Source organism: Hyla sarda, chromosome 7 (genome assembly GCF_029499605.1).
Source record: "Hyla sarda isolate aHylSar1 chromosome 7, aHylSar1.hap1, whole genome shotgun sequence".
Classification (NCBI taxonomy): Eukaryota; Metazoa; Chordata; class Amphibia; order Anura; family Hylidae; genus Hyla; species Hyla sarda.
This window is the reverse complement of record NC_079195.1, coordinates 5,894,371-5,909,148: the sequence shown is the minus strand read 5'-3', so window position 1 is coordinate 5,909,148 and position 14,778 is coordinate 5,894,371. Positions and strand designations below refer to the sequence as shown.

The 14,778-nt window shown below is 43.0% G+C and overlaps 1 protein-coding gene across 1 annotated transcript in view; it reads right to left on the bottom strand.

Moving 5' to 3' along the window:
- LOC130282256 (spidroin-1-like) overlaps positions 1 to 14,778 on the bottom strand; it is a 53,149-nt gene that overhangs the window by 34,459 nt on the left and 3,912 nt on the right. Inside the window, exons 4-5 of the mRNA XM_056530297.1 lie at positions 5,961 to 6,020; positions 1,610 to 1,666 (exon numbers count right to left, since the gene is read on the bottom strand). Coding sequence (XP_056386272.1) covers positions 1,610 to 1,666; positions 5,961 to 6,020 — 117 coding nt within the window. The remainder of the gene's footprint in view (positions 1 to 1,609; positions 1,667 to 5,960; positions 6,021 to 14,778) is intronic.

Here is a 14,778-nt window from a genome sequence, read left to right as displayed (position 1 = left end):
TCCTCTGTAGTATTCAGCAGCTAATAAGTACAGGAAGGATTAAGATTTTTTAATAGAAGTAATTTACAAATATGTTTAACTTTCTGCCACCAGTTGATTTAAAAGAAAAAAGGTTTTCACCAGAGTACCCCTTTAAATAAGACCATAAATAAGAGACCTACCACAAGTGTGAACAGAGTCAAAGGAAAGGCAATAAAAAATAATATAGTTAGTGCAGGTTACAATATGGTCCCAACCAGAACTAGATTATTTAACATGAGCGGCTACATTGTTATCATTAGTCATAGTCAGATGTCATTGTTATCATTAGTCATAGTCAGATATCATTGTTATCATTAGTCATAGTCAGATGTGATTATTATCATTAGTCATAGTCAGATGCCATTGTTATCATTAGTCATAGTCAGATATCATTGTTATCATTAGTCATAGTCAGATGTCATTGTTATCATTAGTCATAGTCAGATGTCATTGTTATCATTAGTCATAGTCAGATGTCATTATTATCATTAGTCATAGTCAGATGTCATTGTTATCATTAGTCATAGTCAGATGTCATTGTTATCATTAGTCATAGTCAGATGTCATTGTTATCATTAGTCATAGTCAGATGTCATTGTTATCATTAGTCATAGTCAGATGTTATTGTTATCATTAGTCATAGTTAGATGTCATTGTTATCATTAGTCATAGTCAGATGTCATTATTATCATTAGTCATAGTCAGATATCATTGTTATCATTAGTCATAGTCAGATATCATTGTTATCATTAGTCATAGTCAGATGTCATTGTTATCATTAGTCATAGTCAGATATCATTGTTATCATTAGTCATAGTCAGATGTCATTGTTATCATTAGTCATAGTCAGATGTCATTGTTATCATTAGTCATAGTCAGATATCATTGTTATCATTAGTCATAGTCAGATATCATTGTTATCATTAGTCATAGTCAGATATCATTGTTATCATTAGTCATAGTCAGATATCATTGTTATCATTAGTCATAGTCAGATATCATTGTTATCATTAGTCATAGTCAGATATCATTGTTATCATTAGTCATAGTCAGATATCATTGTTATCATTAGTCATAGTCAGATGTCATTGTTATCATTAGTCATAGTCAGATATCATTGTTATCATTAGTCATAGTCAGATGTCATTGTTATCATTAGTCATAGTCAGATGTCATTATTATCATTAGTCATAGTCAGATGTCATTGTTATCATTAGTCATAGTCAGATGTCATTATTATCATTAGTCATAGTCAGATGTCATTGTTATCATTAGTCATAGTCAGATGTCATTGTTATCATTAGTCATAGTCAGATGTCATTGTTATTATTAGTCATAGTCAGATATCATTGTTATCATTAGTCATAGTCAGATGTCATTGTTATCATTAGTCATAGTCAGATGTCATTGTTATCATTAGTCATAGTCAGATGTCATTGTTATCATTAGTCATAGTCAGATGTCATTGTTATCATTAGTCATAGTCAGATATCATTATTATCATTAGTCATAGTCAGATGTCATTGTTATCATTAGTCATAGTCAGATGTCATTCTTATCATTAGTCATAGTCAGATGTTATTCTTACCGCAAAGCTTTCTAAGTGGCCCTTTAATTCTTGGAAGTATTCCTTTGTCATATTATTCTAAAAAAAATATAAACAAAAAGTCACAATGAGGAGATGACCTGGAAATCTCCAATAATTTGGAGGAGAAAATCCTTCTATAATTTATCGTCCTATTATATAGATAAATACTTTTTGTGGGAGGAGTCTCTCAATGATAAAATAATTAATGAGCGTCCTGCAGGTGTAATGTACAGACAGCACGGGTCCTCTCTACTCTATAGATAAGGGTCCTCTCTACTCTATAGATAAGGGTCCTCCTCTCTACTCTATAGATAAGGGTCCTCTCTACTCTATAGATAAGGGTCCTCTCTACTCTATAGATAAGGGTCCTCCTCTCTACTCTATAGATAAGGGTCCTCTCTACTCTATAGATAAGGGTCCTCTCTACTCTATAGATAAGGGTCCTCTCTACTCTATAGATAAGGGTCCTCTCTACTCTATAGATAAGGGTCCTCTCTACTCTATAGATAAGGGTCCTCCTCTCTACTCTATAGATAAGGGTCCTCCTCTCTACTCTATAGATAAGGGTCCTCCTCTCTACTCTATAGATAAGGGTCCTCCCCTCTACTCTATAGATAAGGGTCCTCTCTACTCTATAGATAAGGGTCCTCCTCTCTACTCTATAGATAAGGGTCCTCTCTACTCTATAGATAAGGGTCCTCTCTACTCTATAGATAAGGGTCCTCTCTACTCTATAGATAAGGGTCCTCTCTACTCTATAGATAAGGGTCCTCCTCTCTACTCTATAGATAAGGGTCCTCTCTACTCTATAGATAAGGGTCCTCTCTACTCTATAGATAAGGGTCCTCTCTACTCTATAGATAAGGGTCCTCTTCTCTACTCTATAGATAAGGGTCCTCTCTACTCTATAGATAAGGGTCCTCCTCTCTACTCTATAGATAAGGGTCCTCTCTACTCTATAGATAAGGGTCCTCCTCTCTACTCTATAGAGAAGGGTCCTCCTCTCTACTCTATAGATAAGGGTCCTCTCTACTCTATAGATAAGGGTCCTCTCTACTCTATAGATAAGGGTCCTCTCTACTCTATAGATAAGGGTCCTCCTCTCTACTCTATAGATAAGGGTCCTCCTCTCTACTCTATAGATAAGGGTCATCCTCTCTACTCTATAGATAAGGGTCCTCTCTACTCTATAGATAAGGGTCCTCTCTACTCTATAGATAAGGGTCCTCTCTACTCTATAGATAAGGGTCCTCCTCTCTACTCAATAGATAAGGGTCCTCTCTACTCTATAGATAAGGGTCCTCCTCTCTACTCTATAGATAAGGGTCCTCTCTACTCTATAGATAAGGGTCCTCCTCTCTACTTTATAGATAAGGGTCCTCTCTACTCTATAGATAAGGGTCCTCCTCTCTACTCTATAGATAAGGGTCCTCTCTACTCTATACATAAGGGTCCTCTCTACTCTATAGATAAGGGTCCTCTCTACTCTATAGATAAGGGTCCTCTCTACTCTATAGATAAGGGTCCTTCTCTCTACTCTATAGATAAGGGTCCTCTCTACTCTATAGATAAGGCTCCTCTCTACTCTATAGATAAGGGTCCTCTCTACTCTATAGATAAGGGTCCTCCTCTCTACTCTATAGATAAAGGTCCTCTCTACTCTATAGATAAGAGTCCTCTCTACTCTATAGATAAGGGTCCTCCTCTCTACTCTATAGATAAGGGTCCTCTCTACTCTATAGATAAGGGTCCTCTCTACTCTATAGATAAGGGTCCTCCTCTCTACTCTATAGATAAGGGTCCTCCTCTCTACTCTATAGATAAGGGTCCTCCTCTCTACTCTATAGATAAGGGTCCTCTCTACTCTATAGATAAGGGTCCTCTCTACTCTATAGATAAGGGTCCTCTCTACTCTATAGATAAGGGTCCTCTTTACTCTATAGATAAGGGTCCTCTCTACTCTATAGATAAGGGTCCTCTCTACTCTATAGATAAGGGTCCTCCTCTCTACTCTATAGATAAGGGTCCTCTCTACTCTATAGATAAGGGTCCTCTCTACTCTATAGATAAGGGTCCTCCTCTCTACTCTATAGATAAGGGTCCTCTCTGCTCTATAGATAAGGGTCCTCCTCTCTACTCTATAGATAAGGGTCCTCTCTACTCTATAGATAAGGGTCCTCCTCTCTACTCTATAGATAAGGGTCCTCCTCTCTACTCTATAGATAAGGGTCCTCTCTACTCTATAGATAAGGGTCCTCTCTACTCCATAGATAAGGGTCCTCCTCTCTACTCTATAGACAAGGGTCCTCCTTTCTACTCTATAGATAAGGGTCCTCTCTGCTCTATAGATAAGGGTCCTCCTCTCTACTCTATAGATTAGGGTCTTCCTCTCCATTTGACAGAATGAGAGCCCACCAAGGGTCAAGAGTAGAGGTTAGTTAATTTTTCAAAAATGTGGTTTAGCTGGTTTGCTGAACTAGGCAACAAATTCTGACTCTGCCCAAAGCTGTTCTGCCAAAACCTTTACTTCACCATTAGCCCCAAAACTTTAGTATTTTCTGAGAGCCCTAAATGCCCTGTTTAACACTGTTACCTACGAATGTATCTATGGACATCTGGGTTGTTTTAAAGGGTTACCCCATTGGAAACATTTTTTCCCCTATCCAAAGGATAGGGTAAAAGATGTTGGATTGCGGGGACCCCACAATATCTGGGCCAACAGCTGTGGCATCCAGAACATGGAAGCTTGCAGCTTTCGCGTGCTTGGTGTCATGCCATGCCTCCTCCATTTATGTCTATGAGAGGGGGAATGACGGCTAGGACATAGCCATCATGTCTCTTCCCATAGATGTGAATGGAGGGGGCGTGGCAGCTTGCATCGTCAGGCATCGAGCACTGAGCGGAGTTTGCTCTGTGCACCAAATGACAGGGTTGCCACACCGGAGATCGCAGGGGTCCCCGGTGGCAGGACCCCCACGATCTATCATCTTATCCCGTATCCTTTTGATAGGGGATAGGATGCTTCCAGTGGAGTACCCCTTTAGGGAAGTTCATTTCAAAGTTATGATAAAAGGTATGACTATGGGTAAATGAATGGTGCTTGGTGGTAACTATCAAGTTGAGAACACACTGCACCATAGGATTTTTTATAATTTGTAAAATTATCCCTTATTTGAGGTAGATGCCTGCTGGTGTTTATACACACATGGCATTTTTGAAGTGATTCCAAAAATTATTCCTTTTCCGGATTTGCAGCATGTTTTGTGCCTGGAAAATGGAGAATCAGTGACTTTTTACAAGCTGTGAAGAATAATTCACATTTTGAGGCATAGCAATGGGATTATCATCCTAGAAAGTGAACAACATAAGATATTCAGATGACAGAACAGATGCAGAACACTTTCTGCTGCTTTACTACAATTATTATATATGTGGCTCCTACTCCTAAGTAGTGATGAGCGGCATTGCCCATATTTGAATTTGCGATATTTCGCGAATATATAGATGAATATTCATCCTACATTCGCGAATTTCGCGTATTCATTATATTCAGGTATGTGAATATTCGCGTATTGGAGGAAGAAAACAGTGAGGGGATGGGCAACTTTAGTATTGGTTGCTAGGAATGTTGTTGAGAACCTCTGACAAGTGTATTTGCATCATTCTAATTGGCCCACAAGTGAAAAGAATGAATATGTGTATATGCGGGATAAAAATGAATATTCGCTATTTCGAATATATAGCGAATTTGCAATATTTGCGATAAAATTTGAAATGTGAATATTCGCGCCCAGCACTACTCCTAAGTTGGTCACTTCTCACTGTCCCTCATAGAAATCTTCATCTAACACCTGCCATCTCTACAATGGCTGCTGAAGCTATGTGCACCGGCTTTTATATTGACTCTGACATCATTGATATACTGTCTCCTGATTGGCTGATAGAGCTATTTTAAAGGCCTTATGAGATGTCCTGGGATCATGTAATACTTCCTTCTTCTCCTTTCTGCCATGTTGCTGATGTTATTTTAGCAGGTTTTGCCAAATCGAACTTCCACAAAATTTGAGTTCTAACCGAAAGCCAAATTTTGCTAAACTAGAATTCCCAGCATGTGCTGAAAGTCAAAGCCTGTCTGGGCATGTTAGGAGTTTTGGCTCTACAAAAGTTAGTGTCACCCTAGTTGGGAAACACGGCTCTAGATTCATCTCTCGTGATCTTTAGACATTTGGGTGATTTTTTTCCCTCATCAACATCTTCATCCTTTTTTTCCCCACAGTTATTAACATTTTTTTTTTTTAGAAAAACAAAACAAAACAACACAACAAAGAATAAAATGAAACATTTACTGTACCTTTTTCTCTTTATGTTTACAGAGGATCTTTTGTCCAATTAGTCCAAGACCTTTGACATTCTGTGAATACAACACATTACAGAGTGGTCACTATCAAGTAACGCCAATCAACAATTTAAAAAAAGGTAATAAACAGTAAAATAATGATAAAAATCAATCAAGGGTCCTGTATGTAGTGAACAACTCACAGGAATTATTCTACAATTATTTACAGAATCATTAACTCTATTTTGTGCTGGCCAGATTGTGGCTCACAAGCTACATGCAGTCTTTTTGCTAGGTGCCATGCCACTCACGGTTCACCTTAACCTGTTAAGGACATAGGACGTTCTCTAACGTCCCCACTACCTGGGCTTTAATGCCCAAGGACATTAGAGAACGTCCTGTTGTATTTCCGGTCTCTGCCGCGCCCCGGGCAGAGATCGGAACTGGATGCCTGCTGAAATCCTTCAGCAGGCATCCAGGGCAAACGCCGAGGGGGGCCATGTGGGCCCCCCATGTCGGCGATCGCCGCAAATCACAAGGGAAATCGCCCTTGCGATCTGCGGCGATACCGGGCTGATCGGGTCTCTGGGACCCGACCGCCCGGTAATTTCGCATGATCCCGGCTGTCACAGACAGCCAGGACCATGCTAAAGTATAGGAGCGAGGTGGTAAGCCGGCCACCTCCTCCGATCCCCTGCGATCCTTCGGTTAACTAACCGACCAATCGCAAGGGGGGGGGGGGCGGTTACTTCCTCCCGTCCTGCCCGGCCCCTTGAAGTCCGGAGAGGACGGGAGGAAGACCGGAGGACACGGCGGGGGACGGGGGAGTGCTGGGGACCAGCCCCGGTACTTACCTCGTCCCTGAAGACCCGGATCCCGGCGAGGAAGATGGCGGCGGCGGCGACAGGTGAGTAGATCTTCAGCCGCGGTCGGGCCCTTTACAGCAGTGCACGTCGCCGTAAAGCGACATGCATTGCTGTAATGGGACCCCGTAAACTACAACTCCCAGCATGCCCAGACAGCCCTTGGCATCTGGGCATGCTGGGAGTTGCAGTTTTGCAACATCTGGAGGTCCACAGTTTGGAGACCACTGTGCCCTTCCAGATGTTGCAAAACTACACATCCTCAGCATGCCCTTACTGTCCAGGCATGCTGGGAGTTGTAGTTCTGTAACATCTGGCCCTTCAGATGTTGCAGAACTACAACTCCCAGCATGCCTGGGCAGTTTTGGCATACTGGGAGTTGTAGTTTTGCAACATCTGGAAGGGCACATATTGGGAACCACTGTATTAGTGGTCTGCAAACTGTAGTTCTCCAGATGTTGCAAAACTACAACTCCCAGCATGCTGGGAGTTGTAGTTCGGCAACATCTGGCTCTAAAGATGTTGCCAAACTACTACTCCCAGCATGCCTGATAATGTTTGGGAGTTGTGGTTTTGCAACAACTGGAGGCACACTGGTTGGGAAACATTGTCTGTTTCCTAACTCAGTGTTTCCCAACCGTGTGCCTCCAGCTGTTGCAAAACTATAACTACCAGCATGCACTGATAAACTGTGCATGCTGGGAGTTGTAGTTTTGTAACAGCTGAAGGTCCCCCCCCCCTGTGAATGTACAGGATACATTCACATGGGCAGGGGGCTTACAGTGAGTATCAGGCTGCAAGTTTGCGATGCAGCAAATTTTGCACGGCAGCTCAAACTCGCAGCGGGAACTCGCTGTAATCCCCCCCACCCGTGTGACTGTACCCTCAAAACACTACACTACACTACACTAACACAAAATAAAATAAAAAGTAAAAAACACTACATATACACATACCCCTACACAGTCCCCCTCCCCTCCCCAATAAAAATGAAAAACGTCTGGTACGCCACTGTTTCCAAAATGGAGCCTCCAGCTGTTGCAAAACAACAACTCCCACTATTGCCGGACAGCCGTTGACTGTCCAAGCATGCTGGGAGTTTTGCAACAGCTGGAGGCACCCTGTTTGGGAATCACTGGCGTAGAATACCCCTATGTCCACCCCTATGCAAATCCCTAATTCAGGCCTCAAATGCGCATGGCGCTCTTACTTTGGAGCCCTGTCGTATTTCAAGGCAACAGTTTAGGGCCACATATGGGGTATCGCCGTACTCGGGAGAAATTGCCTAACAAATTTTGGGGGGCTTTTTCTCCTTTAACCCCTTATGAAAAGGTGAAGTTGGGGTCTACAACAGCATGTTAGTGTAAAAAAATAAATAACACGCTGGTGTTGCCCTATACTGTTCATTTTGACAAGAGGTAAAAGGGAAAAACGCCCCCCAAAATTTGTAATGCAATTTCTCCCGACTACGGAGATACCCCATAAGTGGGCGCAAAGTTCTCTGGGGGCGCACAACAAGGCCCAGAAGGGAGAGTGCACCATGTACATTTGAGGTGATTTGCACAGGGGTGGCTGATTGTTACAGCGGTTTTGACAAACGCAAAAAAAAAAAAAAAAACACATGTGACCCCATTTCGGAAACTACACCCCTCACGGAATGTAATGAGGGGTGCAGTGAGAATTTACCCCCCACTGGTGTCTGACAGATCTTTGGAACAGTGGGCTGTGAAAATTAAAAATTTTGTACAGCCCACTGTTCCAAAGTTCTGACAGACACCAGTGGGGGGTAAATGCTCACTGTACCCCTTGTTACGTTCCTCAAGGGGTCTAGTTTCCAAAATGGTATGCCATGTGAGGTTTCTTTGCTGTTGTGGCACCATAGGGGCTTCCTAAATGCGACATGCCCCCCGACCAAAATTTGCTCTCCAAAAGCCAAATGTGACTCCTTCTCTTCTGAGCATTGTAGTTCGCCCGTAGTGCACTTCAGGTCCACTTATGGGGTAACTTCATACTCAGAAGAGATGGGGTTACAAATTTTTGGGGGTATTTTCTGCTATTAACCCTTGCAAAAATGTGAAATTTGGGGGGAAACACACATTTTAGTGAAAAAAAAATAATTTTTTTTACATATGCAAAAGTCGTGAAACACCTGTGGGGTATTAAGGTTCACTTTACCCCTTGTTACGTTCCCCAAGGGGTCTAGTTTCCAAAATGGTATGCCATGTGGGGATTTTTTGCTGTTCTGGTACCATAGGGGCTTCCTAAATGCAACATGCCCCCCAAAAACCATTTCAGAAAAACATACTCTCCAAAATTCCCTTGTCGCTCCTTCGCTTCTGAGCCCTCTACTGCGCCCGCCGAACACTTTTCATGGACATATGAGGTATGTGCTTACTCGAGAGAAATTGGGCTACAAATATAAGTATACATTTTCTCTTTTTACCCCTTGTTAAAATTCAAAAATTGGGTCTACAAGAACATGCGAGTGTAAAAAGTGAAGATGGTGAATTTTCTCCTTCACTTTGCTGCTATTCCTGTGAAACACCTAAAGGGTTAAAACGCTGACTGAATGTCATTTTGAATACTTTGGGGGGTGCAGTTTTTATAATGGGGTCATTTGTGGGGTATTTCTAATATGAAGACCCTTCAAATCCACTTCAAACCTGAACTGGTCCCTGAAAAATAGTGAGTTTGAAAATTTTGTGAAAAATTGGAAAATTGCTGCTGAACTTTGAAGCCCTCTGGTGTCTTCCAAAAGTAAAATCACGTCAATTTTATGATGCAAACATAAAGTAGACATATTTTATTTGTGAATAAAATTTTTTTTTATTTGGAATATTCATTTTCCTTACAAGCAGAGAGCTTCAAAGTTAGAAAAATGCAAAATTTTCAATTTTTTTCAAATTTTGAAATTTTTCACTAAGAAACGATGCAAGTATCGACAAAATTTTACCAATTTCGGAATCAGAATGATAGGTAAAAGCCTCCCAGAGTTATTAATGTTTAAAGTGACAGTGGTCAGATGTTCAAAAAACCCTCCGGTCCTAAGGTGTAAAATGGCCTGGTCCCTAAGGGGTTAAAGGGGTACTCTACTGGAAAACATTCTTTTGTTTTTAAATCAACTGGTGCCAGAAATTTTAACAGATTTGTATATTACTTCTATAAAAAAAAATACTTATCAGCTGCTGTATGCTACAGAGGAAGTTCTTTTCTTTATGGATTTCTTTTCTGTCTGACCATTTTAGGAACTGTCCAGAGCAGGATAGGTTTGCTATGAGGATTTGCTCCTACTCTGGACAGTTCCTAAATTGGACAGAGGTGTCAGCAGAGAGCACTGTAGTCAGACAGAAAGGAAATTCAAAAATAAAAGAACTTCCCATGGATCATACAGCAGCTGATAAGTAATAGAAGGATTAAGATTTTTTTCAATAGAAGTAATTTACAAATCTGTTTAACTTTCTGACACCAGTTGTTTTTCAGTGGAGTACCCCTTTAAGCCCCCCTTCATCAAGCTGCCGACACTTGAATTCAGCAGCCTTAAGTTCTGCCACTTTACCACCAGTACAGATGCACCACACACAGGCATATCTGTTTTAGGACACTGACCAGTGACATCAGCCGAAGCACCATCCCTTTCCCTGCTTACCAAAGAGAAGCAGCAGCAATAGATAGGTATCTTCAATCAGGGCAATACATGGGGGGGGGGGGGGGGCTGCTGCTACTACAGGAGGGCAGCTGCTACTACTCCTGGGGGGTTGCTACTACTGGGGTGTTACAACTTAAGGAGTTGCTACTGCTACAGGGCTACAGAGGGGGTTGTTGCTACTAATAAAGGGGGGCTGCTGCTCTTTCTACAAGGTGGTTACTACTTCTATGGGGAGCTTCTGCTATTACAACATGGGGGCTGCAACTACAGAGTGTGCTACAACTACAAGGGAGCTGCTTCTATTACTACAGGAGGGCTGCTTCTACTGCAGGTAGGGTGGGTGCTGCTCGACAGGGGGGCTGCTGATACTTCTACAGGGGGGTGCTGCTACTACTAGAGGGGATCTGCTGCCACTGCTACTACTACTACATGGATGCCTTCCACTACTACAAAGGGGGATTCTGCTACTACTACACAGTGGCTGCTACTATAATAAGACTGCTATTACTTTAAGGGCTGCTACTACTACAGGGCTACTACTATAGGGGGGTTACTGCTACTTCTAGAGGTGGCTGCTGCTATAACTGCTATAGGGGGTTGCTACTACTTCTTAAGAGAGCTGCTACTACCATAGGGGGGGCTGCCACTATTAAAGGGTACCGTTGCTGCTACTACATGGGGCTTGCTACTACAGGGGGGCTGCTGCTACTACTACAGAGGGGACAGCTTCTACTACTAAAAGGGGAGGGGCTGCAACCTACAGGGGGATTCTACTTCCTACAGGGGTCTGCTTTTCCCATTACTGGAGCTCACATAGAAGACCCTTGTGCAGGTATAGTAGAGCTGTCCCCTTACCTTTTTCCAGGAATTAGCAGAGCATAACAATCTTATAATCCATTAGTTCGGTCTAATTTATGGGGTCTGGAATCTGATTTGAAGGTCAGATCCATCCTTGAGGAGGCCCCGGCTTAAGAGTTTGGCAGGGGGCCCAGCATTCTCTGGTGCTAGAAACCATATATTTTTATATAATTCAAAGCAGGAGTTCCTAATCCTTCTTATCCCATTGGTCAACTTTCAACATTGGGTATTAAAAGGAAGAAAATCCATGAAAGCTATAACTATGTCAGATGAACCTTTAACCCAAGTGCTATTTGCTAGTGACATATTGGAGGTAGTTTTCTTTGTGGGGTCTTTTGCTGACAGGTATTTGTTCACGGTATTTACTAATCTTTCCCTATGCTTTGCTGTTTTGACAACTGTTCTGATCTGTCAGGTTTTCCTGAGCTTAAATCCACCACATTTTAGGTGGAAACCTAAGTAAATATGTTGGGCCACACCCCTTTTGTCTGGACCAAGCTCCTTTCCCAGGTGGACACGCCCCTTTTGCCTGGACCAAGCTCCTTTCCCAGGTGGACACGCTCCTTTCCCAGGTGGACATGCACCTTTCCCAGGTGGACACGCACCTTTCCCAGGTGGACACGCTTCTTTCCCAGGTGGACACGCACCTTTCCCAGGTGGACACACTCCTTTCCCAGGTGGACACGCTCCTTTCCCAGGTGGACACGCACCTTTCCCAGGTGGACATGCTCCTTTCCCAGGTGGACGCGCTCCTTTCCCAGGTGGACATGCACCTTTCCCAGGTGGACATGCTCCTTTCCCAGGTGGACATGCACCTTTCCCAGGTGGACACACTCCTTTCCCAGGTGGACACGCTCCTTTCCCAGGTGGACACGCTCCTTTCCCAGGTGGACACGCACCTTTCCCAGGTGGACACGCTCCTTTCCCAGGTGGACACGCTCCTTTCCCAGGTGGACATGCACCTTTCCCAGGTGGACACGCTCCTTTCCCAGGTGGACACGCACCTTTCCCAGGTGGACACGCTCCTTTCCCAGGTGGACATGCTCCTTTCCCAGGTGGACACGCACCTTTCCCAGGTGGACACGCTCCTTTCCCAGGTGGACACGCACCTTTCCCAGGTGGACACACTCCTTTCCCAAGTGGACACGCTCCTTTTCCAGGTGGACACGCACCTTTCCCAGGTGGATATGCTCCTTTCTCAGGTGGACATGCTCCTTTCCCAGGTGGACACGCTCCTTTCCCAGGTGGACACACTCCTTTCCCAGGTGGACACGCTCCTTTCCCAGGTGGATATGCTCCTTTCTCAGGTGGACACGCTCCTTTCCCAGGTGGACACGCTCCTTTCCCAGGTGGACACGCTCCTTTCCCAGGTGGACACACTCCTTTCCCAGGTGGACACGCTCCTTTCCTAGGTGGACATGCACCTTTCCCAGGTGGACATGCTCCTTTCCCAGGTGGACACGCTCCTTTCCCAGGTGGACACGCTCCTTTCCCAGGTGTACACGCTCCTTTCCCAGGTGGACACACTCCTTTCCCAGGTGGACATGCTCCTTTCCCAGGTGGACACACTCCTTTCCCAGGTTTTCTGAGAAAAGTGGCAAGTTGGTCGGATTTATTGGATTTTTTGAATACAACTGAATAAATTTTCGCCCAAGACAGATGAGGAGGCAACTACAATTACAACAAGGAACTCCTAGAAGAGTTTAAAAAAAAATCCCCCGGTATCATATGTCAATAATAGAATGAAATGCAACTTTTAGTATGATATTTAAAACATAAGTAATATAACTGAGATCAGGTGAGTACAAAAACAAAAGATTAAAAGTTGTTCTGCGGATATTATCAGTGGACAATATTAAAGGGTTATTTATCATTAATGGTCTTGGCTGGATCATTTTTGTTGTTTGTCTGGATGCGTTTTTTTTTTGTCCGTGCTGCTCCAAATTTATCATATTGTCGCAGTAACCGTGATAAATTTCACAAAGATCAGCACAACCATACCGACACCATTTTCTTCTGCCTCTTTCATGTCTACCCTACTTCTGAGGAGCCTGTTTGTCTGCACCTTTATTTGTTTCAGTTTATATTTTAAAGGGGTACTCCGGCGCTAAGACATCTTATCCCCTATCCAAAGGATAGGGGATAAGATGCCTGATCACGGGGGTCCCATTGCTGGGGACCCCTGTGATCTTTCACGCGGCACCCCGTTACTATCAGCCCCCGGAGCATGTTCGCTCCGGGTCTGATGACTTGCGATCACAGGGCCGGAGTATTGTGACATCACTGCTCCGCCCCTGTGTGACGTCACACTCCACCCCCTCAATGCAAGCCTATGGGAGGGGGCGTGCCAGCTGTCACGCCCCCTCCCATAGGCTTGCATTGAGGGGGCGGAGTGTGACATCACACGGGGGCTGAGCCGTGATGTCACAATACTCCGGCCCTGTGATTGACAGTCATCAGACCCCGAGCAAACATGCTCCGGGGGCTGATGGTAACCGGGTGCCGCGTGAAAGATCACGGGGGTCCCCAGTGGGGGTCCCCAGTGGCCTTTGGATAGGGGATCAGATGTATTAGTGCCGGAGTACCCTTTTGAGGAAAATTAATGTCTAAAAGAAGTTCTACAAAGAGAGTCTCCCTCACATTTGGCTAGTGGTTTACCTTGCCGCAGGGCAGGAAAAAAGAACAAAGAGAAAAACTTCAGTGATCTAAACACGGAGGTTTTAGGAGAACATGTACATTTTTTTTACCTTTCACCTTTTTTATTTTATTTTGTTATAATCTCTTTGTTGGATTTTTTTTAAAACTTGGGCACATGAAATTGTGAGATGCTGACCATTGTTAACAAACTTATTGATTCTTACATCTTTATCATTCCTTTTTTGAACCTTAAAAAATATATATGATTGTTTTATACGGACAACTGCTTTGCTTTTCATTTGCACGTTTTTTTAATCTTTAACTTTTTATGTCTTTTAACATTCTTATTCTCTACCTTACTCTCTCTCTCTCTCTCTCTCTCTCTCTCTCTCTCTCTTTCGCTCTAGCTGATGACTTTTTTTTTTGCAATTTGCAATTTGCAAACAGACAGGAGTAGTAATCTTTTTTACACCTGCTCGGTGGTCTAGTTTTTTTGCATCAGTTGCTGCAAAATTTGCACAAAAATCAAAAACACGCAGTTCATAAATTCGTGAACACTTCATCTGTCACTTCAAAAAATGGTCTAGCAACACCAAAAGTTCAAAAAGACGAATTTTAGAACTAAGCTAAAAGAAAAACGCAAAAAAAACTGCAAATAGTGCAAAAAAATCCTGCAATGCAAAACATTTTGCACAAGCACATTGATAAATAACCCCCTAAGTGTTTTATATTGGTCATAATTCCTTCTTTAGTGGATGCTATGAATAGTAGGTGCATTAAGTGTTTTGTGTACAAAAACAGCTTCTACTTAACTGGACCAGGAACAAAC